Source organism: Phyllosticta capitalensis (genome assembly GCF_038381095.1).
Source record: "Phyllosticta capitalensis strain CBS 128856 chromosome Unknown BKA78scaffold_1, whole genome shotgun sequence".
Taxonomy (NCBI): Eukaryota; Fungi; Ascomycota; class Dothideomycetes; order Botryosphaeriales; family Phyllostictaceae; genus Phyllosticta; species Phyllosticta capitalensis.
In genome coordinates, this window is record NW_027117439.1 from 2,051,078 (window position 1) to 2,073,232 (window position 22,155).

Below are 22,155 nucleotides of genomic sequence, written 5' to 3' on the forward strand. Positions count from 1 at the left end.
CTCGGGGTCGTCCGAACGGGCCCATGAGAAGCAGCTCTCCCTCCGGATCGTGCCTTTTGCAGAGAGCAGAGATCATGCGAGAAATCATCTCAGCCTTTGCCGGTGGCTGTTTGAAGGCGACACTGCCCAGACAGCTCAGCGGCACACATCTTGTGATGTTGCCGTCCTTTGCAAGGAATGCGATTGAATCTCATGGGCTCAGCTGCCGCGGCCTCGACCGCCCCATGCTCCATACGCATCACTTGCTGCAGCAGGGATCGTTCAAATCTGACGTTATCTGAACGAGCTCAATTGTCGGCAAAGATTGAAGCTGAGCTGGAGCGGTGGCGGAACGCTCAATCGACCTGTACAGCTCACGTCGAGTTCGAACGCCCTTGGAATTGTCTTCATGGATTAGACCTGGACCTGAACCCGTATCGAATCTCTTGGAATGCAGCATCTATACAGCCTCTCTATCTAGCCATTATGCAGTTGCAATTTTTGCTTACGCATCCCCGTTCAAACCCGGATTAAGACTAGAGGACGAACAAGCCAAAGAGGGATAGTATCAGCGTCATATATCCAACCCCGGAACCCGCTATCGTCAGCATCGCCACTGCTCCAGAAGTTGACGTAGCTTGTGATCCGGATGCCGTCACTGTGACAGTCGCGCCGGAAGAAGAGGCAGACGCATTATCGCCGTTACAACCGCTTTGGCAGCCCTTGTCCCTCTCGCAATGGAGAGATGTGCTCCCGCAGAATCTGAAGGATGCAATGAGGCAACGATCGACAAATGTGCGCCTGGAGCCCACTTACCCGGAAGAGCTACAGCACTTGCCGTACTGGTATACACCGTATCGAGCGAAATCGTTTGGACCAGCGTCTGAGTTGCAGATGGAGTTGTTGAATTGGCTTCCACAGCGGCCGTCGCAGCGAGGACTCGAGCCCTCATCCGCCCAGCTACAGGCTGGATTGCCCAGGGTAGCGTTTGGAACTTTGCAGCTGCCGAAATCACTTTGGCATCCCGAGCCGCAAAAATCGGATGTTCCTCCGCATTGTCTGGTGTTTAGTCTCGCATTAGCAGAGTACCAAACGATGAAATTCCTTCCCTACCCAAATTGGCTGCAACACGGCGAAACTCCGTCCGCTTTGCACATAAATCCCACAGACTTTCCGCATGTTGCGTTCACAGTGTCAACCGGATATGGACTGGAGGCTGTGGTTGATGCATTCCAGGACAGAGTGGTGTTTGCTGCTCTGCCGAAATGGAAGAGCTGCAACAATTGAAATGCGCAAAATACCAGAGGAAGAAGCATTTTTGAGACTGTTCTGGACGCGAGAAACAAGACAGAGCGGCCGCAGAAGCGGCCTGCGGCTCTTCAGCCTTTTGAGCGGGTGGCCGCCGTGAGGCTCTGTCTTTGCAAATGACATTTCTTCTCACGTTACATCTTCAGATGCAGTCAACAAAGCCATGTAGGCCACGAGTAAGACACTCCCAATTGTGAGTCCGTTTGGCTTAGACCCTTGTCTCTGGCTTACGAACACCTCAGCCTTTGAAATTTGCTTCTTTCTTGGGCATCTTTGGACGTATCATGATTTTCCATCTGACAGGAAGCCCGTGTGGTTTGTTCAGAGTTGCGTCTGAAATATGTGTTTCAGGCATCTCTGTCACTCGTCGCAGCGGGCTGAGGCGACATGGCACCCAGCCTTGCCACGTCCTCCGTACCCTGCAATGAGATAATGCAGGCAACGTTTCCCGCGCACACAGTTCGCGGTGGCGACCCACTGCCGCGCCAAGTACGTACACATTGGTCGCATACCTTTGATACGATCACCCAAGTCTGCCAATGCCCCGTGTAGGCTATAGCTGATCAATATTCATAGCCTTGGCATGGGTGGTGTAGGGTGCCGCGCCCCAGCATTGCCGAAATCACGTTAGCGTTTGGCGTTCAGTAAGCTGCAGCTGAGGAAGGGTCTTTAGCCTGCAGAACTTCTCAGCCTCGCCGGCTTTTGTGCGGGGTCCCAGCTGGATTCCATCTGTCGAGTCGTTGAACTCCATGGATGCTTTTGATGCGATTGCGAACTCTGGGCTGATGAAAGCAGAAGGAGCGAACGGCATTCTATTATCTCCGACTTCCGTCGAAGGATTACAATCTTGTGGCTATGTACAAAAGATGCCGCTGGGGAGAATGACCAATCAGAATTTTCATGACAGATGCGGTACAATACCCGAGCGGCTTTTCAAACAGACAAAGATTTGCGTCAAGAAACGCGCGGGTAATCCAAAAAGAGCAAAGCAACCACACCAAACAACACATCTCACCTGTCATCCTCTCTCGTCTCCTCTTCAATGATGGGAGGATGCTTCGGACTCGACGCATGCGGAGCGAATCTCGGCGTCATAGGAGACGAGGCTTCGCTGCTGACGGCGCTGTCGCTGTCCCGCGGGAACGAGACGCTGCGCGGCGAGGGCGACGACTTTGGACTGCCGTGGGCTGACACGGTTAATTCCGACTTGTCGTCGCCCCCATGATGCCGCCCGTCTGGTGTCAGTTTCTTGACTCTGGCTGCAGCCACCATGGCGGAGCGGCGCAAGCCACGTGGTGATGAGGGTGCGGAGCTCCCGTCCAGCTCAGACATGGTGTCGCCGACGTCACTGCCCTCCAACTCGGGCCGGATGTGCGATGCGTCGTCGCCTTGGAGCTCAGATGTGCGGACTCCGGTGTCTTCGAGTTCGAAAGCCTCGGATGCGTTTACGATCGAAGAGTATCGTGGTGGGAAGACTGCTCCTGTGGAAATCGCCTTAGTCAAAGTCATGGATTTTGTTTGCGGTGTCTCAAACCTTTTTTGACTCGGACAGAATCACTTGCTGAAAGCTCAGGCTTGACCGCTGCAATGTCCTCAGAGGGAGGCTCGTCCTCGGCTTGCTTCGCTCGCATCTTGGAACGTCGATGTCGTAGACAGAAGAAGATGAGTGTTCCGAGTATGAGGGCGCCTGCTATTGCGCCGCCAACAGCCGCGCCGATGATGGTTCCAGTGCCATGGTTGTCGTCCGAGGAGCTCGCCGAAGTTGAAGCTGAAGGTGTCGATGTGGATGTGGTAGAGGGTCCTCCGGTGGGCGAGTATGCGCTTACTTCTGCAGCGTTGCTTCCCAGGTATGCCGCCGCGAGTTGATCCTGAGGACATCCAGTGCCGTTGCAGGCCTTTGTCTTGCAGCAGCCCCAGAAAGCTGGTGTTGTGCCTGTACAGGTATAGAACTCTCCAGAACTGCACTCAGCGTCTGCGAATTCGCCGTATCTCGAGGTGTCAAAGGTCGCCTTCTTCAAAGTCCCATCGCCACAACCGACATCGTTGCAAGGATCTTTGGTACAACACCCAACGAAGCGAGTGCCGTTCCCACAAGAATACCATTCACCTCCGTCCGGACAGGCGAATCCAAAGTCGTCGCGGGCGAACAAAGTTTTCAAAGACATTAGGAATATAGAATCATTCTGAGAATAGCGCAAGTGACGTCGAAAGCGGGGGAGAGAGTGTCAGCCGGAGGATGGCGTTGGTAAAGGTATGAATACGAAAGTAGAGAGATATGGAGGATGCGGCCAGGTGAGAGACAGGCTGACTAACTTATTGTTTGACTGAGGCCATCTTGCACTGCTAAAATCACACCAACACGAGGGGCGGGTTGACCAGGTGTACTTTCACACAAGCTTTTCTCGGGATGCTATCAGCAAAGTCATTGAATTCTGTGGCGATGCTGCTTCCTACCATGTAGAAGAGCTGCCGTTGCAGGTGGGGGCCGCGATTGAGGCGCGGTCTCGCCGCAGAGAGTGCATTTCAAGTCAACTCGCCGAGCAAATGTACTCGGCGCTCTGACAGTGCCGAGCATCCAACAATGGGTTTGCGCGGAAAGATGGTGTATAGCTATCGAACAGTGGACCTACAAGGTGGCTGAAGCTGTACGACCCCGATTGGAAAGAATCCTTCACCAACGTGTCCAAATTTCGCTAATATCAGCAGACAATAAGGAAGGTGATCGCTGCGATTACCTAGTAGTAAGCTGCAGTCAGCATGGCTTGCAGGGTCTGGAAGAACTGTTAAGGCTCTGATATTCTCGGCACTCTCACTCCGCTCCATCACGCGCCTCCCCGTGTATCGCTGGTTCGACCGATGACATCGACTGTGTCGACTGTGAGATGAGTTTGGTGGTGCGATGTGTCCATGTTTCACTTTTGAGTCGTTCCAAGCTACACTTTTCATCGCATACAAGTTGGAACGACCAGGGCAGTCGTTTCGCAGTATTCAGTCCGCTTGTGGCCCCTACACTTGTGCGGGGTTCCTTGTGTCGCGATTGGGCAACTGGAGTTGAGGTCAGAACGTCATGAACTTCATCGCAGGAACACACTCATCATCTACAATCTCGTAATGCATGAGGAATAATCAGTTCAGTAGGAAGCCAGCTCCACTCTTCCATCTTGATTACAATGGCGTCGTGAGTAGAGAGTTTCGCGATTATTTTCATCTCTGACGGCCTGTCAGTAACCCCATCTTCCCCATGCCCTCCCTTAATGCCACAGATTATTAGAGGTATCTAGTGTGCAGTCTTCCAAAGAGGAGCTTACCCTTGAGTCGGCCTGCAAGTCGCTGAAAGCTCTGGAATCCCGTGTCGATTCTACCGCAAGGGAGTCGTCGTGGAAACAATGTATCTAGAGTGATTCTCTCCGCTCAACATTTGAGTTGAGACTTCGCCTTTCGAAAAGTTTTGCGGTCATTTTGATTAAGTGATTTTCACCTAGGGCTCAAATAGAATGAAGGGCCTTGATTGTGATGCATTTGAACCGAAGCTAATCTTTGCCAAAGTACGACGAGGACGGCCAAAATTGTAGCATGGAGGACGTCGCTACATTGGTTTCCCATTAAGTCTTGCTCGATGGTCGCGACGTAGAGCCAAGCTTGCTCTGCATATTCCGATGTCCCGTTGGCTGGAAGGCTCCCAATCTGTGCTCTTTCTACGACGTGGAGTATTTTGCTACGCAACTTCATTCAAGCTCTATCGGCCCTTGGCGTGTTTGGCGTGAAAATAAGAGGGTCTTTCAAGCGGACCCCTGGACTTGATGCACACTTCCCCGTGCTCCTCAAGATGTCCAGCAAAAGTATCCTCTACGAACTCTGCAAATTTGAATGGAGGCCTGGAATGGAGAAGGCGAGTGTTAGGTTTGCATCCAAGACACAGAAATGTCCATTCTGCTCCCGTAGCACCAGGTTTGATAATTGGTGCGCGAACCACTGCTCGCAAACGGCACCCGAGCTGCAACCACTGCAACCGGGCCATCCTTTCCCAAATCAAGCGTTGTGCCCAGTGCGTGCCTCTTGCTTGTTGTCGTCGCATATCGTTTGTGCCTTCGTCGACCTGTTTTCTCTGGACAACTTTCCAGTGTTCATCTTCACCAAAAGCAAGTGACGCATCAGCGTAATTCACCAAGATCTTTCCATTGGCTTTGGTGCCTCGGGCTGATACACTCCGTATGTATGGAAGCTTTCCCATCGTCTGAGTCCAAGTTGCAACCTGAGTCGTCGTAACTGGCGAGGGGAGATATTTTGTACAATGATGGAAACCGCCTCCAAAACGAGGTCCAGAGATGCAGACCGCACAGATTTTCTCAAAGGTCAGGAGTTGTATATAGCCTCCAACTTGCCCACACGATCTGCATTCTTTTTGACAAAGTTCGCGATGAAGGTCTTCACAAGTGATGAATGGCGCAGCTTCAACGCAGAGTATTGTGCGAAGAACAGAAGCGGCATGCTTGATGATTGCCTTGTACTCAGGGATGTTGTCGACCACCTGCATGGCGCGCCTGTTGACTCGTCGAAAGTCTGTAAGAGTGCGGATGTCGGACTTTGCGAGAATGGATTGTATGACCTCGAGGGGAAGCTGTTCGAGGTCGCCCAGATGAGGATCTTCCACGGAGGTGTTGCAATTGTGTCGTCCATTGTCAAGAGGGCACTTGTCAACCAGGGACTCGCAATGTCCTAGGTCGCGTGGTGACAGGGCGCGGGTGATGGTTGGAAACCTGGAGCTCATTGATGTAGCTGGTATCTAGGTACTTGGATAAAACGGCGAGGTTCAGGTGGATGAAGATGATACAAAGGTCAATGAATTGATGTCCGATTCAACGTTGTTTGGTGTTTGGCGGCGCTTGGAATATACTCGGTAGATCTATCTCCGAGGGGTCTTCCCGTACCTAAAGTCCGCATCGCGAATCGGGCAACCGAGACGATGACATACATCTCTCCTGCACGCGGCACTACACCATGACATTAACATCAAAGTCGAAGCGCGGCCGTCCGACAGGTAAAGAAATTCCATCTCTTTGGTTCACGCCCGGCTCATCAATGAACTCCATACCAGATCTTCTCAGGAAGGCCAGACATAGAGCGCCAACCCTGCCATCCACCACCGCAACGCGATGCGCTACCCCACATCCGCCAGCTCACTTCGTCTCTTCTCCAGCCAAATGAAGCCCCGCCTCGCTTTGCTTTACCAAGCCCTCGACCCGCCTGTCCTCAATGGCGTGCGCAAGCCCAAGAAGCCCAACGGCTATCGTGACTCATGCGCCGACATTGCCTACACCGTCTCTCGCTCCAGCAGATTCGCTGTGGTCACTCCCGCAGCGCAGCCCGATCTGGCCAGAGACGAGGACTGGTCGTTCGCGGATAATGAGGCGGGAATCTTGGAGGCAGTGCGTGCCGGCGCGACGCATCTGTGGGCAAACACGGTGCTCTTCAAGGAACACCCGCTGCAGACGTCTGCGGCCCTGGACGCGCACCAAGATGACGTGCGTGTCGTGGGACAACCGCCCCTATTGGCAGAGACGTACGACGACAAGGCGTTGGTGAATCGCATCCTGAAAGAGCAGGGAGGCTTCACCATTCCAGTGTCCTGCCTAGCAAACGTGGGCGACGATCTCGCGGCTGTGCTAGAAAAGGCAAAGCTGAGCGGTCGACCAGTCATTGCAAAGCCTGTTCGCGGACGGGGCAGCCATGGCGTGAAGTTGTGCTCCTCCTTGGACGAGTTGCAAAGCCACGTCGAAGGATTGTGGAAGGAGTCTCCATCCGTGATATTGGAGGAGTACCTCACGGGCCAAGAAGCCACCATCACAGTGATGCCGCCGTCGGCAGAGCGGCAGAGCCACTGGGCCATGCCTATTGTGACCAGGTTTAACCACGTTGGCGGCATCGCGCCGTACAGCGGCGATGTGGCGGTGACGGCTAACTCACGCACACTGACCGCAGAGGAAGAGGCGGCGGATCCAGCCTGCAAGCAGGCGTCTCTCGAATGCGCCGGCGTCGCTGCGCTACTCAAGACCACGGCGCCGATCAGGATCGATATTCGCCGGTTCAGCGACAAGCCCGGCAGTCCCTTTGCCCTGTTCGACATCAACATGAAGCCGGTTGGTCCTTTGCACGTTGCGCTCTTGCGATATCTCCCCGCTAATCACTACATCTTCTAGAACATGACTGGACCAGGTCGTCCTGGCCGCGAAGACCAAGCCAGTCTGTGCGCACTCGCCGCCAGCGGTCTGGGATGGGACTATTCCAAGCTGCTGCAGGAGATTTTGTCCTCGGCGGCAACACTCCGAGAGCTTCGTTCGGCGCAGCTCGATTAGAGCAGAGCAGAGCCAGCCAAGACCGACCGAAGCTCCTCCAAGCAATGCGGACGGAGCTGCGTTTGGATGAATTCTCCCATCAAATTTCCTTTTCAATTCGACGAGTCTCCCAAACTGGCTTTCCAGGTTCGACGACCATGGCAGTGTCGTCGCGTGCCTGAAAGCTCAGGGGTCGTCAATTTCCAATTTTGCAGTCGTTTGGCGGGCGGGACATTTGCTTGTCTTCCTTCCTTGTCCCTCGCCTTCCCTACCTCCCTGCCGTTGTCCGCGGTTGGTTCCTGGGCGCATGCTCGTTCGGCTACAAGCCAGTGACCCGGTAAGTTGGTTTGGCTGATTATTCAGTGTCCAAGCAGTGAGATAGTCAGGGCACTTCGCACGGTAAGCATCTCGAGCAGTAACATGTAGACAGATAGCTGCAGCTAGCTAGACGTTAGAGCGCTTGTTGCCATTTTCGGAATTGAACTGTCATCCTGTCGCCCGTGCTGCTGTCCCTGCGTCGTCCCTTGCATGTGCATCTACCTAGGCATGTCGCATTGGCTTCGGAGCAAAACTCGTGGTCACGGTCGTAGTCGCAAGTAGGTCGTCAGGGCCGCTGTCGAAAAAAGTATCGCAGTCATGTCGCGGGCCGTCTGCTGTCAGTGTCCGTCAAACCGTCAAACACTCTCGACCACCCGAACGCAGTCGACAATCTAAATTTGGCAGCTCGACTCGAGCTTATTTGATCCTCTCCACCTTCCCTCACCCTGCCAAAACGGAAAACGCAAAACGTCAAAACCTGAACCCCGAGTAGTGGCTCGCCAGGATAATAAGCTTAAGCTATCTGCAGGTGCGCTGCGTTAAAAGGGCGTGGGTGCAGGCGTCTGGAAAATTCTTGCCCGCGCGCACGACTCATAGCAATGCAGCAAAAGCTTTCGCCAGCAAGCTCCCTGAAATAGTTGGCCGCCAACTCAAATTCGGATTCGTCGACCGCGGCGGCGATAGGGGCGACTTTTTTTGCGCCAATGGCGACGCTGCGTCGAGCGTGATTTTGCGGCGAAAGCATGATTGAGCGTGTGTCTCAGATGGAACGTTTGGATGGCAGAGTATTTTGTGTGGTTTGAGACACGACACGGACGCTCGCTGCTGCTGCGGTGGTGCGGCGGCGGTTTGTTGGTGATGGATGGGATGGGTTTGGGAGACTACTTAGTGTGGTGTTGAGTATGTACATAGGTGGTTTGGCTTTCCATTATTGGTTGCTTGGTCGCCTGAAGACGTGATTCTATTTCAGGCACGAAGCTGTCCCAGTCCTCCCACATCACGAGGCCATGGACGATGGTCGATTAGAACACACCTAGGCGGTCGAAAAAAGGCCCGCCTGCTGTCATTGCCAACGCCTTTACGAGTATGCCATGAGCCCATGCATAGTTTTCATCGTCGCGAACGGCAGCAACGTGATGCTATTTCAGGCACAAAGTTGCCAAATACTCCAAGCTATCTAGCAAGCAAACATCGCGAGGCCGACTCACGATACATACCTAGCCTAGGTCGTCTCGGCGGTGGTGGGCAAACGGGCCGCCTGTCAATGCCAATGCCGGAGCAAGCATCCAAGGACCATCCACACCATTCATGCTGCCAAAATTCTCACGCGAGCAAAGCGCGCTTGACAGCAGTTCTGCAAACATGGCCGCAACGCGGTGTGGTCAAGTACCTAGCATAACCGAGCAATAATCGACCAACAACTGCCGACGGACGGGAGACAGCACCTCAGTCTCAAGGACCGCTTCGCGTGCACGCTCTGGTTCTTCGCTTGCTTGCCGGCCGCTTGTGGTTCAAACAACCTTCCGACCGACTACTCCCGTCTCTCCTCTCTCAGCCCTCCACAGCGTGTGACCGACTGACGCTCTCGCAACCCTTCCCCCCCCCCCTCTCCATTCAGGCACCCCTTCTTAAATAACGTGCGCCATTGACGTCGCACAGTAACCCCTCTACACCCGACGGACAGAAGCTGCGAGCGAGAGAAAGCGGGGTGCAGGTACAGCGGTGGTACGGTAAGCACGCCCTCCTCCAACTTCGGATATGAACATGAATGGTCCAGTAGGCAGCCCAACAACAAAGTGGTTGGCCTTTTTTTTTTCCCCCTCTCCTCTCGCCTGCCTGCTTTTCTCCCTTGTCCATCTTCCGAGATTCCTTGTTCGCTCGCTTGTTCCTGGCTGGCTGGCTCGCTTGTTCCTGATTTGCTTGCCCGGGGTGGGTGCTTCCATGGGTGGGCACGCTCCACAGCTCTTGTTGCTCCGCTTCGGCTATCGCGACTTCCGCATGTGTGACCCACTTTGGCTTCCTCGTTCTTCATCTTACCGGAGACATCTTACATCCCACTCTATTGCTGCCCTGCTGCCCAGCATGACAGAGGATATGAATTTGGTTGAGGTGGCGTCGTGAGTGGGGTGGGGTGCATGATTTTGACGTGCTCGTCCCTCGACATGCTTTCGAATCCTTCCAGGCAGGGCAGCTTTCCTCGTGCGGTATCGCTGCAAGGCGATCAAAACCCGCGCAATAAGGTTGTTGTTTCAGCAGCCGCTGGCTGGCGTTGATACACAGCTGCCAGCCGGTTTGGAGGTGGATGGGCAAGGGTCCGGCAGAGGGTCGGTGGGTGGGGTACGGTGTTGAAAACCCAGTCGATGGCGACGTCACCTCGCTGCTTGGGCGCGTCAGCGAATTGCGCGGACGCTGTGTTGCGCGATTCGGGACGAAGTCGACTCGGCATCGAGCGGTAACGGCATACGATTTACCCATGTCTGGAACGCTGTCAATGATCGAATCACAAAAGTCCAGACGCGCAGGGCGAAGAGTAAGGTAGTCTCATTTTGAACAGGAGGTGAGAATACAAAAATTGTCCAATGTCCAAGTATCCAACTATGTCAATGGGGGTAGCGAGCGCACCAAGCCAGTCCAATCCAAATTCCAATCCGACGAATCCCAAGCTGTAATGAAAATTCCAATCCAAACCGTACCTCCGCCTGGGTATCGATCTCCTATGAGCTAATAGCAGTGCAAGCCAAGGGGCAGTGAAAACAAAGGAAACAACGCGATGGTCAAACACACGAAGCGAGCGATGGCGCTGCCGCGACTGCGCTGCCGCGAGCCCGTCTCAAGCCGTTGAAGCAAGGAAAACAAACGAAAAGATGATGATACCGCCAGCCAGCCGATGGATGATACAACAAATGCTCAGGATGTCGTTAACAACAAAAGAGACAGAGAAAGCACATATGAAACAAATATCTTGCAAAGCCAAAGGGCTCAAAGATCTGTGAACGAAGGGAGAACCTGTCCTCTACGCATCCACGACCTGCCCATACGCACTCCTGCGGTTGGGAATGTCAACCAAAACGGGAGTGAGATTGCGGCGCTCCACGAGTCGTTCACCGGTGGGACTACGCTGGACAACCAGGAGGGACGCGCCGCGCGTCAACGACGGCGCAGTGGTTGGCGTCGTGGCAATGGCAGTGCCGGTGTGCGAGCTCGCTGTGCCGGGACGGACTGTCGTCTCCAGACGCGGGCGCACGGTGCTGGTCGTTTTGCTGCGGCGGAGAGGGCTGCGTGGAGGAATAGCGGTGTGGACATTGTCGGTAGTCGCAATACCGTCGGCAATGGCGACGGGGTTGGAGGCCAAAGGTACGTTTCCAGAAACCGCTGAACCCAACTCTTGATCAGCAGCGTGCTCAGCTCCATCGCTGGCTCTGGCCCGCTCCCGCTCGGCGGCTCGCTCAGCGCGGCTCGCGCGGATCGTTTCGGCCTGCGCGCGCTGGCGGCTGATCGACACCTGTCTAGCAATGGCGACCCGAGTTGCATTCTGAACTTCCTCAGCGCGCTCCTTGAGTGTCGGTTGGCGCCTGATGCCGCTTGCGTCCGAGCTGTCTGCATCGGTTGGACGACGCCTCGTCTTGCCGTTGGTCATATCAATTGTACCAATGTGAGCTTGAGCATCACTGTAGCTCCTCTTTGGCTTGAGCTTGGGCTGCGCAAACTCCTTTTCCATCCGGCGAATGCGTTCGCGCTCCAAAGCCCTCGCCTCATTTTCCCGAGCCACCTTCTCCTGAGCTGCCGCGATACTTTGACCCGACAAGCTGCTCAGGGGGCTTTGACTTTGGAGGGACAGGGTCGAGTCAGACATGGAAGTTGTTCCGGATCCAGAGTGCACCCCTGTCCTCGTTTTCAGTGCGGGCTTGATCATTTCCCACGCAGTGCCTCCAGCATGATGACACCCTTCGTTACCAGAATCGCTTTGGTGTCCTTGGGCAACAATGGCCGTCTCGAAAGATTGCGCGCTGTCAAGGCTACCGCGCGCCGAAGTATCAGGGGACAACTCTGGGACAGGCTCTTTCGGAGCGGGTGGTGGTTCCGCCGGTGCCGTGTCAACCTTGACCGGCTTGGTCTTCGTCTTTTTGGGTGACTTTGTCTGTTCTTTGCCCGTAGAATCGCTACCCTTGCGGCCATTGGCGTCGCGAGCTAAGTTGGGCGATGTGGAAAACTTGATGGGCGTCGCAGGATCCGTGTAAGCTCTCTGTGGTGGTTTCCTCAGTGGCGAAGCCGACGTTTTGGGGGTCGGAGCGGGTGAGTTTGAGCGAGAATCCTGCATAGACTTCCGGGGAAACAGGGAAAGGCCAGCCGACGGAGGTGCGAACGAAGGGGATCCGGGTGATGTTGCTCGCCGCTGTGGTGCTTCAGGACGGAGTGATTCTTCTTTGGGACGCTCCAGCTGTTCTTGCTGGCAGATGCTCTGGTCGGCGCGCTGACGGCCCGAGTTAGTGAGCTTGCCCCGTCTGCGAAAACGCAGCGATACAGAACGACGCATGCTAGTGAATCTGCTTACTCTGAGCGATTCCGAATTCAGCGGCTTCAGGACGTCTTTATTGCCCTGGCGACGCTGGAGGAGGTTGGAGGATCGGTCTCGTTTCAAAACGGTGCCAAACATGACACTATACCGCTCCATCTCCACGTTCGGAATATCAATATTTAACAGGGGACTCGTTGCAGCCCTCTGAGCTTGAGGAATGTCTTCTTGTTGTCCAGGGGGAGGTGCCTTGGAGTGGAGGGCGTCCAACGTCTTCCCGTCGACGGTGCTCTTACTCCTCGACCTGCTCTTTCCATGCTTTTCTGTCCTGTGTGCCTTGCTCAGTTTCCGTCCTTCAGTCATTTTATTTTGGTTTGCCACTGGTGGGTCCACAGGCGAGACGGCGTGCTTGTCCACGATCTTTTCCGGCGATGGAGGTTTTGTCGTCTTGTGCGGTGGCGCGGCCTGCAGTTGGTAGAAAGGTTGAGGTGTCTTTTCAACTTCCTTCTTTCCAAACAATGACTTCCACACAGACTTCTTCTTCCCACCTTCACTAGTCATTGGCCGAGCAGAAGGCACGAGAGTTTCTTGAGCGGTGAACTCAGTTTGTGAGGGAGTTGGGGGGTTGAATTGCTTCCACGCCCCTGGCGCCATGTGGGATGGACTCCCTAGTGCCATTCCAATCGGCATTGTGTTCTCCTGGCGCAGAATCTCTGCTGAATCCTTTACAACTGCGGTGGAAGCGGGAGCGGAATCCCTCTCAGCGTCAGCGTCGACCACGATGCGCACCGGCGGTTCCTGTGGAGCAACGTCCTGATTCGGCTTGACGTTGGCCGTCTTTGGTCGTGGTGGATCAGCTTCGGTGCCCGAGGCTGTGCCACTGTCTGCGCGGTGGGGAATGTCTCTGTGAGGGTTGGTGGTTTTGCGGGCGTCACCGCGAGGCTTCACATCCGCGTCGGCCAGGCGTGGCGTAAACAAGTCCGGGACGGTGGCTTTTTGGTCGGAGCGCTTGGAGCGCTTCAGGTTCATAGACTTGGAGCGGGATAAGGACTTTGTGGCCATCTGGAGGAACGATGTTCGGAAACAGAGAGGGCCAAATTGGGAAACGGAAGGGTAGGAAGGAAGTTGAAAGGATAGGACGGCTCCAGAGCCAACAGGGTACGAAAGTAGAAGTAAGCAAGGTAGCGTAGGATTTGGCAGTCCCGTGACAGGTTGGATGGTCGGAGCAAAACGTGGACGAGGGGAGGGAGAGGGGAGCCGCAATACAAAAAGGTAGCGGTCAGATAGGGCCGCAGCAGCAACGGTTGTGAGCGTGAGAGCCCTGTCGAAGTGGCAGTCTCACGCAAATGAAGGGGCCGGCCTTGGGGTCCTGGGATCCTCCCCGCGCAGACGGTGGGCCGCGACTCTCAGCAAGCTTCGGGGGGCCAGGCCCTGTAGCCAAGGTCGACCATGTTCATGTCGGCGGAGCGCACCGAGCAGACACGAAAGAATCCAACAGGGCTGGCCATGGCCGACTGCGTGACGTCGAGGCGTCCGGGAACCATGACCGGTCGACGCGGGACGTGTTTCAGGTAGAGGGGACGAGAGAGCGCCCACAGGAAGAGGCGACTGGAGACAAGGAACACCATATTCAAGATCTTGAAGTCGTAGTCGTCGTCATTGTGTTCTGCTATCGGATTGCCGGCTGTCGTGTTTGTGTCGTGTAGGAAGAGTGTGTACGAGCAGAGTGCTGTGGTGCAGGCGACAGCAGGCTCCCTCCGGAAATAATGCTGGCCGGTCCACCGTCCCAACCGAGCGGGTACGCCGGCCACGACCACGAGCTTGCTGAAACGCGGCGTGGCGCTCGCCTGTGCCTCAATCCTCCCGCAACCCTTGTCCTCACCCTCGACGACAACAAAAACTCTCTCTACCATGATGATGCTTGCACCAAACCACCATCACCAACACAGCCTCGACACCCTACAGCCAACGCCTTTCCGCTCTCCAACCTCTCTCACCGCTACACCTCTACAAGAGCAAGAGTCGCACCCGTCGCGCTCCGTCTGAAACATTGTCTCTCGCAAACGCCTGCCGTGGCCGTTACGAAACGGCAAACACGCTTATTACCTTCCGCTATACCCTACCCCGGTCGTCTGCAGGCAGACCCTTTGCGCCGGGCGATACAGAATAGAAACAACGCCCCTTTGTCAGCACTTTGCTGCGAATAGTCTTTCGCCAATCTCAGACGGGAAACTACGACAACTTCACCGCCTGTAGGGCTGAAGACCGACGACTTGCTCGCAGCCTGACCAGCTGTAAGGTGCTCGTACAGTAGCCCCATCAACTGCTCAAAATAACCACCTGTGGCTTGCCGCTGTCCAATCACACCCACCGACGGCCAGCTGCTGCGTCTTCTACCGACATGCTGTCCCCACGTCGACCAGAGCTCCAGCCTCTTCCAAATCCGTGCGAGTCCAATGGTGATATGCTTAATCTCATGGCCAGCTTTTGACAAAATTGCCTGGCCAACCAGGCTCATGTCTGCGAAGCCTGCCAGAAGCGCCGACGACGCTCGCTGCTCCGTCTGGACCTCCGGCCTCAAGATTGTGCAATCTCTCGCATCTCAGCCGCACCCTCCGCACTTCTCCATCACTGCAGAATCAAACACGAGCTGCCATGCCGCTAGAATTCAAGACAGCAGAGGTGCAGCATCTGCCGCCGTAAGAGCGGCCAACACGAGGTCGGTTAAGCATGCTCTCGTCGATCCATTTTCGTCCCCCGCTCTTTCCCGCCTTCCATGTGCATTCTAGAACGTCTGTCGAAGACGACCCAACTGTTGGCCCAGTCTCCACCAACCTCTCGAAAATTGACCCAAAATTGCAACATCCAGGCCAGCAAGGCATCACGATAGTCATCGCTCACCAGTTTGCTCGAACAATAAAGATACAACCCAGCATCCAGCGTCATCGTCACCAACATCACCCCGCCTGATGTTCGCCGCACTGCCCCCCTCGGCCTGCCTGAATCGCAAATATCCACGATCCGCGTGTCCCGCGCATTTTTTTGCGCCTCCCGTGACCCTCTGTGGTCGCGACGCCTGGGAGGCAGCGCTTTCGCCGACGTTGACTGATGTCATTGGTGCCTGCTAAGGTTTGTTTCAACGCCGCCCTGAGCGCCTAAGGCAGGCAAGCGTGCTGCATTCTTCCAGCCTTGGACTTTTCGCGTGGCTTTTGACCGTAGCGGCGAACCAACCGTTGCGACTTGCGACGTGCCTGATGAAGCTTAACTTGCTGGCGCGCTCGCGCGCCTGCCGACTGCGCGGCAGCATCGGCCTTTGGGCCTGCCTCCTGGTGTGTCGCGACGCGCTGCAAGTGGTTCGGTCAGCGCGGCGACGCAGGGCAACCATGGATCATGGAAGAGAGACCGATCGAAGAGTCATTTGTCTTGGAAGACGGCATATACCTACAGCGAGCGACATTGGACGATCGCGCCCAGCACTCGTGGCTTGATGTCACAAGCGGGCGCCGTTGCGACCAACCACCAACCACCAAACCGATGACTGACGATGGTACTTGAACCGGTGTTTGAGAATTGGAGATTTTGCAGCGGACGGGCCGAGGAGTTTGTCCGTCGACCATCGTCCATCAAACGGCGTCTTCTCTGCACGTGGAAAACGGCGGGTCGGTCCAGCGAAAATGCAAGACTGGTGTCACAAATTTCGAAATCGAATTGCAGGTGAGTCTTCGAGACGACAGGTCAGAGCAGGAGAGGGATCCTAGCCAACTCGCCTCCTATTCTACAGGTTTGCCCCCCTAGACGAAAAAAGCATACCTGTACTGGCACTCAATCAACCACGTCAACAGCCGCCGAGACTGCAAACCCCTAGGCCTGAAACCCCTAGAGTATTGTACGCCACGCACTACCTACCACCTACTACCAGTTCGCTCTCCTGTCTCCTATACAGCATCTACTTACCTCAGCAACGGGCCAACCGCCTATATCCCGGTCTTCCTTGTCTGAGTCGTCGCGTCAGCTGTTTCAATCCGTTTCGTTTCGCTCTTACTGTGTCGTTGCTGCCTCCCTTCCTCCCTGCAGACCGTCCGTCCAACGGCTCGTCTCGTCTTGTTCTCTCTTGTCCTGGAAATTCTCTGCCGTCTGTCTGGGTTCATCTCGGCCGTCTTGGAGCATGCAGGCCAAGCTCCGGTTCGAGCATCAGATTCGAGATTTGCGCCAGGAAAAAGAGATGGGACTTTTGAGACCAAGACGAGATTGTGGAGGCGTCGCCACCACCACTGCTGCCGCCACTGGCAGCACGCAACGCGACGCCTGTCGCGCCGCCGCGTGGTCTTTGTTTTGCGTCCTCGCTTTTTCGCAGCCTGACTTCTTGACCAACATCCAATTCGCGACTTGCCACCTGCGACATGCGACACGCGACACACGAGCCGAATCTAGCCGTGTGATTCCGTTCGGTTTCGTCTCGTTTCGTTTCGCTGCGTTTCGTCTGCTCGTCTTGCCTCACCGTCTGGCTGAACGGTTCCCGCGTCGGGCTGTTCGCTCGCGTTTCGCATGCGTCCCGGTGACCTTGCGCCAGCGAACGGCTTGCCGCGACGCAGTTGCAGCTGCCGCCGCCGCAGCTGCCGCGTGCATGTGAGCGAGCCGTCCTTGCCCATGCTCGGCCCGTGGTCGAGGGCGGCGCGCGCGGCTGGAATCATCTGGAATAGGGGCCGAGACGAGATGGCTTGGAACGAGACGAGGTGAGTTGAGTTGGACGGCAAAGACTGGGTGTCGTTTCTCCTGCGTCACTACGGCAGAGGTGAGCAAATCCATTGAACAAATGCAGAAGCAGCAGCGCAGTCTTTCCGGCGTCTACGATGCGATCCGGTCGGCCAAGTGCCAGTCATGCCGCGCTCAGTGGTGAGTCAGATCATGCGCTGTACTGAGCTTGGTGGTGTGCAAGCGGCTGGCGCTAAGATTCTTTGCTCGTCTTGGGTCTCGGGTCCTGTTACTTGGAGTTACTGTTTTCCTCTCCTTCCGCTTCTCCTTTCCCTAGTTCGGCTTCCTTCCGGCTTGGGTGAAGCAGAGGGGAAAGGGGAGGAGAAAGAGAACCAAGAACTCAGCACTCGGCGTCACTGCTGGCTGATGCTTGGCGCACACATCGGTTTTGATGTCGATGACGCGATTGCAACGTCTTTGCGTGTCTCCGGTCGTCCGAATTTTGCTCTCAGACTGCCAGGCTGTATTGGATGCTCCTGTTGCCCGGCTTGACAAAACTGCCAAGTATGAAAGGCCTAGACGTCTGGAGTGTGTCGCTGATATTAGTGGACTGCGTGCTGGGAATGGGGCGACCTGGAGTATAAACGGATCTGAGGACGTTGTTTGGATCCCACACAAACTCGCGAAGCCATGTCTCTGCCCCACCAGAGACTGGGTAAGTAAACCAATCTGCTGGTATCAGAGGAGTTCGTATCCAGCCTGCAATAATGGAAGCAGGGTGGTCTGCAACGCAACGCAACATCAGTCTCAATTGCGTTGCGTCGCAAATACTGCGACTTCTGGTCCATGTTGAGTATCAAACATGGAGGTCTAATTGCGTTGCGCTGCGTTGCACTTTTTGCCATTCTGCACAATTTTCCTGACTAGGCGAATATCTCTGGTGTTGAGGTTTCAAAAGATATCCTGGTTAACTAAGCAAGTAGAGACTTGAGTTGGGGCTGCATCAGTTGGTATAAACACAAGAGAAGGGAGTGATTTTGGGGAATCAAGGTATGCGCCTAAAAGTCAATACTGAAGGACTTCTAAGGACTTCCTAAGTAGGTCAACTTTGCAGCGCAACGCAACGAGTGGTCCAGATTGCGTTGCGTTGCAATAAGCAGAAGGGTCCCGTGGGTATTGTTGCGTCGTCGTTGCGCAACGACATCGCGCAAAGTTGCAAAATACGTTGCGTTGCCGACCTTCCATTATGGAAGGTGGCAATTGCACAACCTACGGTTTGAGCATGGTCGCGCAACTGATTAGTGACTAGATTTGGGGGACACGCATCTAATGTCAGCTTTGTATCCAAGGCCGAGGAGGTGATGAGGCTGAACTGAAGATGCGGCAGAGGGTAAGTTGATCATAATCCATGTGCGCTAGGTTTTGCCAAATGCCAGCATATTGATGTACTGACAGCTCTCCACAGGTAGATACGTTCCTGGCTGCAGATACAACGAAAAAGGTAGGCAAAGTCCAGGTTGTTGGTGTTATCCAGCAAAGAGCATGCATGAATATTGCACAGCTCAGATGCAATGCCATGCAATGACCAATCTCATTTTCATAGATTGCACACAGCAATGGACATGCTGCATTCTATCGACCAACTAGATGGTCTCGCTGGATAATTGTGCTTTCATCGGTGACAGTAAAATGTGCACACCGCCCGGCAGAACTTTCCTTTACACCACATTAATTAGCAGGATTTCCAAATTGGGAAGAATCAACGGCAACTCCCCCTTTATTTACCTTTATGTAGTGGTAATACAACGCAATGCATTGCAGTATGGCCAGTCAGGTTGATCGCATTGAATTAGTAAGGAGGGGGCTTCATTTATTGCATTGTATTCCGTTGCACAATGCATAAGATTGGATACTTATGGGGCAGTGCTATTCCATTGCCTTCTTTGGTCGCTCTTGCATGCCGGTCAAGGCAGTCAGACGCTCACGTGGTCCACCCCAAGTACCGATCTTCCACCCCACTACCGACAATTGCAGTGCCTGCGTCTCGACTCCCTTCACTTGCCTATCTTATTCCAAGGACCGCCAACTCCTCACGAAATGGTATTTACAAGGGAACTTTTGATCTTCACCGTGCGATCGTCAAACCAGAAGCCCGACAGTCATATTCACGTCAAGTATTCGATGGACAGAAACAAGGAGATGTCGATGGACAACCACGTGAGGTAATAACAACGGTCGACTGGGAGTGGGTGATTTCTTGGTTGGAAGAAGCCCCCGCGTTTCCATTTTTGGAAGAAATACCCTTCGGATTCCGTCTGATCGATGTTGAGGAGAAGAAAGTTGTTCGAGCGCCGTCGCAAAATCTTTTCCAATACGCCTGTTTGAGCTACGTCTGGGGCAACTTCAAAGAATTCCAGGCCACAAGGAAAAATATCCATCGACTTGAAAAGCCTGGAACACTCAACCATGAAAGGGTTCCAGCCACAATCAAGGATGCTATGACAGCATGCCAGCGTCTTGATATCAAATATCTCTGGGTGGATAGGCTTTGTATTATCCAGGACGATGATGCTCCAAATGGTGAGAAGTACTCTCAACTGCGACACATGGGCAGTATCTACCATCACGCAGCTGTCACCCTGGTCGCAATGCAGGGAGTAGATGCAAACTCCGGGTTGAATGGCGTATCACAACCTTTGAAGCTGGACAAGCCTACGCATTTTGATCTGGAAAGGTCGCCATGGGCAAAACGCGGATGGACATATCAAGAAGCCATTCTCTCCCATCGGCTTGTAATGTTCGCTGCCACAGACATTTATCTGGAACACGACGGAGCCTCTCGTATGTCACCAAGCAGCCTGCGCCCTTTCGCACCATTCTTCCACTGCAAACCCAGCTATGAAGAGGCTGTTGAAAGCTACACACGACGAAAACTGGGCGATCCAAACGACATTCTGAATGCCTTCCATGGTGTTTGCTCATTCTGGTATAATGAGCACAGATATGGTCTGCCGGAGTCTGGATTTTTCGACGCTGTCCATTGGCTACCGTTAAGCGATGAAAGACGACGAAGGCCGTCTTCGGGCTGTAACACGTTTCCGACCTGGTCCTGGATTTCCGTACAGGGAGGCATTTCAGTACAGGGACCAGTTTCACTGTCTCCTTTTTTTTCCCGTGCCAGAGAACTCAAGGAACTTGACCCGTCAATCGCCAGAACGCAAAACCCGGGCAGGGGCAGATTCTACGTCGCTTCCTGGGCTTTTGTTAGCGCAATAGGTGGGAAGGTTGCAATGGAGTTTCCCGAGCCTGAAGAGGGCAGTTTCGATTGTTCTCTCGCAATTTTGGCCTGTAACTCTGACTGCATGCCAGTACGACCGCCGGAAATAGCAAGCATGAACCCACACTCTGGCGACAACTGGATGTCACTGAGGAAGAGGTACACACTGTTGGATCTCTGGAAAACTTGTCAAGGACTGGATCAAAATCAGAGCCATCCTTCTTATGTCACAAGAATTTCGAATGAACAAAAACGCCTTGCGGCTTCCCCTGGGCGCGTTTTGGTGTTCTCTCAGGCAGCATCATTAGATATTGCGAGCGCTCACGAGGATCCCGATGAACATCAGTCAAGCTGTGGAGTGTTTGTTCGCAAAACAATATTCGGAATGTTGCTCCGCAAGAAGAGAGTCGGAGTTGTTTCTTTTGATGACAGGTCATACAAATCGGAACTACGGAAAAAGACGAACGAAATCCAATGCATCGCCCTGTCAATCTCTCGGCGGCCATGGAGAGACTTGACCATCAATATCTGCCGTGGAGAAGGGGAAGGTCAAAGTAGGCCAATCATATGCTTCATGGCCATCGAAACGCTCGAAGGTGGAGTTTCGCGCCGAATTGGTCTCGGCTTTGTCAACTTTCAGGATTGGATCGAGTTGAAGCCAACGAAGACTTCTTTTGTCCTTGAGTAGCAATTCAACAGATGGCAAGACAGTCTGAAAGACGTCGAGATTGAACGGAGGATCGGAATGGTTTCATGTGCTCAGGAAATCCAAGTTTCAGAGAGCATTGAGGTACCTTGGACTGATCCGTTTCCCCTCACTTACAAGACTATCGAGCTGACTATCCACTAGATCCATTACAACTGAATTTGCTTGTGTCACTCGTGGACTACTGTATGTCTTAGGCTCGGTCATCGGGGGAGTAAAATACTCACTTGCAGCTATTGCACATGGCAGAGTACAATTATTAAGGCAATGAAAATCGTATTCAATGCTCTCCCACCGTCCATCAACTCCAAACTCAAAGTCGGCTGTTCAGCTACAAGACGCAAAAGGAAAGGCAAAATGCAAAAGGGTGACCGCCAAGTCAAGGCCAATTTCAAAGACGTCCTTCACACAACTTGTCCAACTTAGCCTTACTCGGTGAGGTCAAGGCGTTGCAGAGAGAAGTGCGTGTCTTGACCAGGAAGAGCTACGAATGCTGTTGCGCTTACTTGCTGCTTACAGCTTGGCGTCAGCGTAGATACAGCAGTGTCGATCCCTTACTCTGCCTTTCGAATCATCGATTTGCGTCAAGGATTGAGAGGCGCGAATCTCCGAATCTGCCAGTACTCCCAAGCCAGCAGCAACAAGTGACAGCAATTTGCACGAGAAATCCCACGCAGGTGGTGGTTAGGCTCTCTTTCAACTTACCTTGAAGGCGTGAAGCGTGAGAGCGTATTGTGTGGCAGTATGTGGCGGGGTTACCTTACTACTGCGCCGCGATTCGACCTGTCAAAAGGCCCAATCTAGGATGATCGCCGAGTCGTGTGGGGAGGCTCTGGCATATCATTACTACTGTTGAACCCACGCAGCCTCGCGGTGCGCGAGTTGATCATTCCTGTTGATTCGAGATGCCCCACGCGCTTGCGTACTGGACTCACACCATCTCTTCTCCTTAGATGCCTTCGTTGAGTATGGACACATCGCAAAAGTTCATCGACTTGGAAGACGTGGGAATGAGTCTCCCGTTTCTTCA

At 54.1% G+C, this 22,155-nt stretch overlaps 9 protein-coding genes across 9 annotated transcripts; 4 read left to right on the top strand and 5 right to left on the bottom strand.

Moving 5' to 3' along the window:
* Nucleotides 1-202: 202 nt before the first annotated feature.
* On the bottom strand, nucleotides 203-1,484 carry BKA78DRAFT_12864 (uncharacterized protein). Its single transcript, XM_066882554.1, has 3 exons — nucleotides 1,093-1,484; nucleotides 796-1,038; nucleotides 203-741 (listed from the first exon to the last, which is right to left on the bottom strand). Exons 1-3 carry the CDS (start codon nucleotides 1,293-1,295, stop codon nucleotides 516-518), a joined length of 672 nt encoding a protein of 223 aa, XP_066749408.1. The 5' UTR covers nucleotides 1,296-1,484; the 3' UTR covers nucleotides 203-515.
* A 1,079-nt stretch (nucleotides 1,485-2,563) lies between these two features.
* BKA78DRAFT_12855 (uncharacterized protein) lies at nucleotides 2,564-3,811 on the bottom strand. Its single transcript, XM_066882551.1, has one exon. The coding sequence runs from the start codon at nucleotides 3,450-3,452 to the stop codon at nucleotides 2,793-2,795; it is 660 nt and encodes a 219-aa protein (XP_066749409.1). The 5' UTR covers nucleotides 3,453-3,811; the 3' UTR covers nucleotides 2,564-2,792.
* A 951-nt stretch (nucleotides 3,812-4,762) lies between these two features.
* Nucleotides 4,763-6,142, bottom strand: BKA78DRAFT_302635 (uncharacterized protein). The gene has a single exon (XM_066887455.1). The coding sequence runs from the start codon at nucleotides 6,053-6,055 to the stop codon at nucleotides 5,024-5,026; it is 1,032 nt and encodes a 343-aa protein (XP_066749410.1). The 5' UTR covers nucleotides 6,056-6,142; the 3' UTR covers nucleotides 4,763-5,023.
* Nucleotides 6,143-6,254: 112 nt separating this feature from the next.
* Nucleotides 6,255-8,117, top strand: BKA78DRAFT_302636 (uncharacterized protein). Its single transcript, XM_066887456.1, has 2 exons — nucleotides 6,255-7,424; nucleotides 7,485-8,117. The coding sequence occupies exons 1-2, from the start codon at nucleotides 6,441-6,443 to the stop codon at nucleotides 7,638-7,640; spliced, it is 1,140 nt and encodes a 379-aa protein (XP_066749411.1). The 5' UTR covers nucleotides 6,255-6,440; the 3' UTR covers nucleotides 7,641-8,117.
* A 1,416-nt stretch (nucleotides 8,118-9,533) lies between these two features.
* BKA78DRAFT_302638 (uncharacterized protein) lies at nucleotides 9,534-10,147 on the top strand. Its single transcript, XM_066887457.1, has one exon. The coding sequence runs from the start codon at nucleotides 9,696-9,698 to the stop codon at nucleotides 10,056-10,058; it is 363 nt and encodes a 120-aa protein (XP_066749412.1). The 5' UTR covers nucleotides 9,534-9,695; the 3' UTR covers nucleotides 10,059-10,147.
* Nucleotides 10,148-10,461: 314 nt separating this feature from the next.
* BKA78DRAFT_339986 (uncharacterized protein) lies at nucleotides 10,462-13,771 on the bottom strand. The gene is made up of 2 exons (XM_066890301.1): nucleotides 12,490-13,771; nucleotides 10,462-12,408 (listed from the first exon to the last, which is right to left on the bottom strand). The coding sequence occupies exons 1-2, from the start codon at nucleotides 13,510-13,512 to the stop codon at nucleotides 10,951-10,953; spliced, it is 2,481 nt and encodes an 826-aa protein (XP_066749413.1). The 5' UTR covers nucleotides 13,513-13,771; the 3' UTR covers nucleotides 10,462-10,950.
* Nucleotides 13,772-13,856: 85 nt separating this feature from the next.
* Nucleotides 13,857-14,363, bottom strand: BKA78DRAFT_348761 (uncharacterized protein; the record flags this gene model as incomplete). Its single annotated transcript, XM_066890687.1, has 1 exon — nucleotides 13,857-14,363. The coding sequence occupies one exon, from the start codon at nucleotides 14,361-14,363 to the stop codon at nucleotides 13,857-13,859; it is 507 nt and encodes a 168-aa protein (XP_066749414.1).
* Nucleotides 14,364-17,316: 2,953 nt separating this feature from the next.
* Nucleotides 17,317-18,101, top strand: BKA78DRAFT_13032 (uncharacterized protein). Its single transcript, XM_066882575.1, has one exon. The coding sequence runs from the start codon at nucleotides 17,594-17,596 to the stop codon at nucleotides 17,993-17,995; it is 402 nt and encodes a 133-aa protein (XP_066749415.1). The 5' UTR covers nucleotides 17,317-17,593; the 3' UTR covers nucleotides 17,996-18,101.
* Nucleotides 18,102-19,037: 936 nt separating this feature from the next.
* On the top strand, nucleotides 19,038-21,566 carry BKA78DRAFT_339987 (heterokaryon incompatibility protein-domain-containing protein; the record flags this gene model as incomplete). Its single annotated transcript, XM_066890302.1, has 2 exons — nucleotides 19,038-21,209; nucleotides 21,270-21,566. One exon carries the CDS (start codon nucleotides 19,038-19,040, stop codon nucleotides 21,105-21,107), a length of 2,070 nt encoding a protein of 689 aa, XP_066749416.1. The 3' UTR covers nucleotides 21,108-21,209; nucleotides 21,270-21,566.
* Nucleotides 21,567-22,155: the final 589 nt, after the last annotated feature.

Coding starts and splice junctions, on each gene's coding strand:
- BKA78DRAFT_302635 (XM_066887455.1), bottom strand. CDS start 6,055: ATGAGCTCCAGGTTTCCAACCATCACCCGCGCCCTGTCACCACGCGAC.
- BKA78DRAFT_302638 (XM_066887457.1), top strand. CDS start 9,696: ATGAACATGAATGGTCCAGTAGGCAGCCCAACAACAAAGTGGTTGGCC.
- BKA78DRAFT_13032 (XM_066882575.1), top strand. CDS start 17,594: ATGTCGATGACGCGATTGCAACGTCTTTGCGTGTCTCCGGTCGTCCGA.
- BKA78DRAFT_339986 (XM_066890301.1), bottom strand. CDS start 13,512: ATGGCCACAAAGTCCTTATCCCGCTCCAAGTCTATGAACCTGAAGCGC. Junction 12,409..12,489: donor TGAATTCGGAATCGCTCAGA/GTAAGCAGATTC, acceptor TCGGGCCGTCAG/CGCGCCGACCAGAGCATCTG.
- BKA78DRAFT_302636 (XM_066887456.1), top strand. CDS start 6,441: ATGCGCTACCCCACATCCGCCAGCTCACTTCGTCTCTTCTCCAGCCAA. Junction 7,425..7,484: donor TCGACATCAACATGAAGCCG/GTTGGTCCTTTG, acceptor TACATCTTCTAG/AACATGACTGGACCAGGTCG.
- BKA78DRAFT_12864 (XM_066882554.1), bottom strand. CDS start 1,295: ATGCTTCTTCCTCTGGTATTTTGCGCATTTCAATTGTTGCAGCTCTTC. Junction 1,039..1,092: donor CCGTGTTGCAGCCAATTTGG/GTAGGGAAGGAA, acceptor ACTAAACACCAG/ACAATGCGGAGGAACATCCG. Junction 742..795: donor AAGTGCTGTAGCTCTTCCGG/GTAAGTGGGCTC, acceptor TGCATCCTTCAG/ATTCTGCGGGAGCACATCTC.
- BKA78DRAFT_12855 (XM_066882551.1), bottom strand. CDS start 3,452: ATGTCTTTGAAAACTTTGTTCGCCCGCGACGACTTTGGATTCGCCTGT.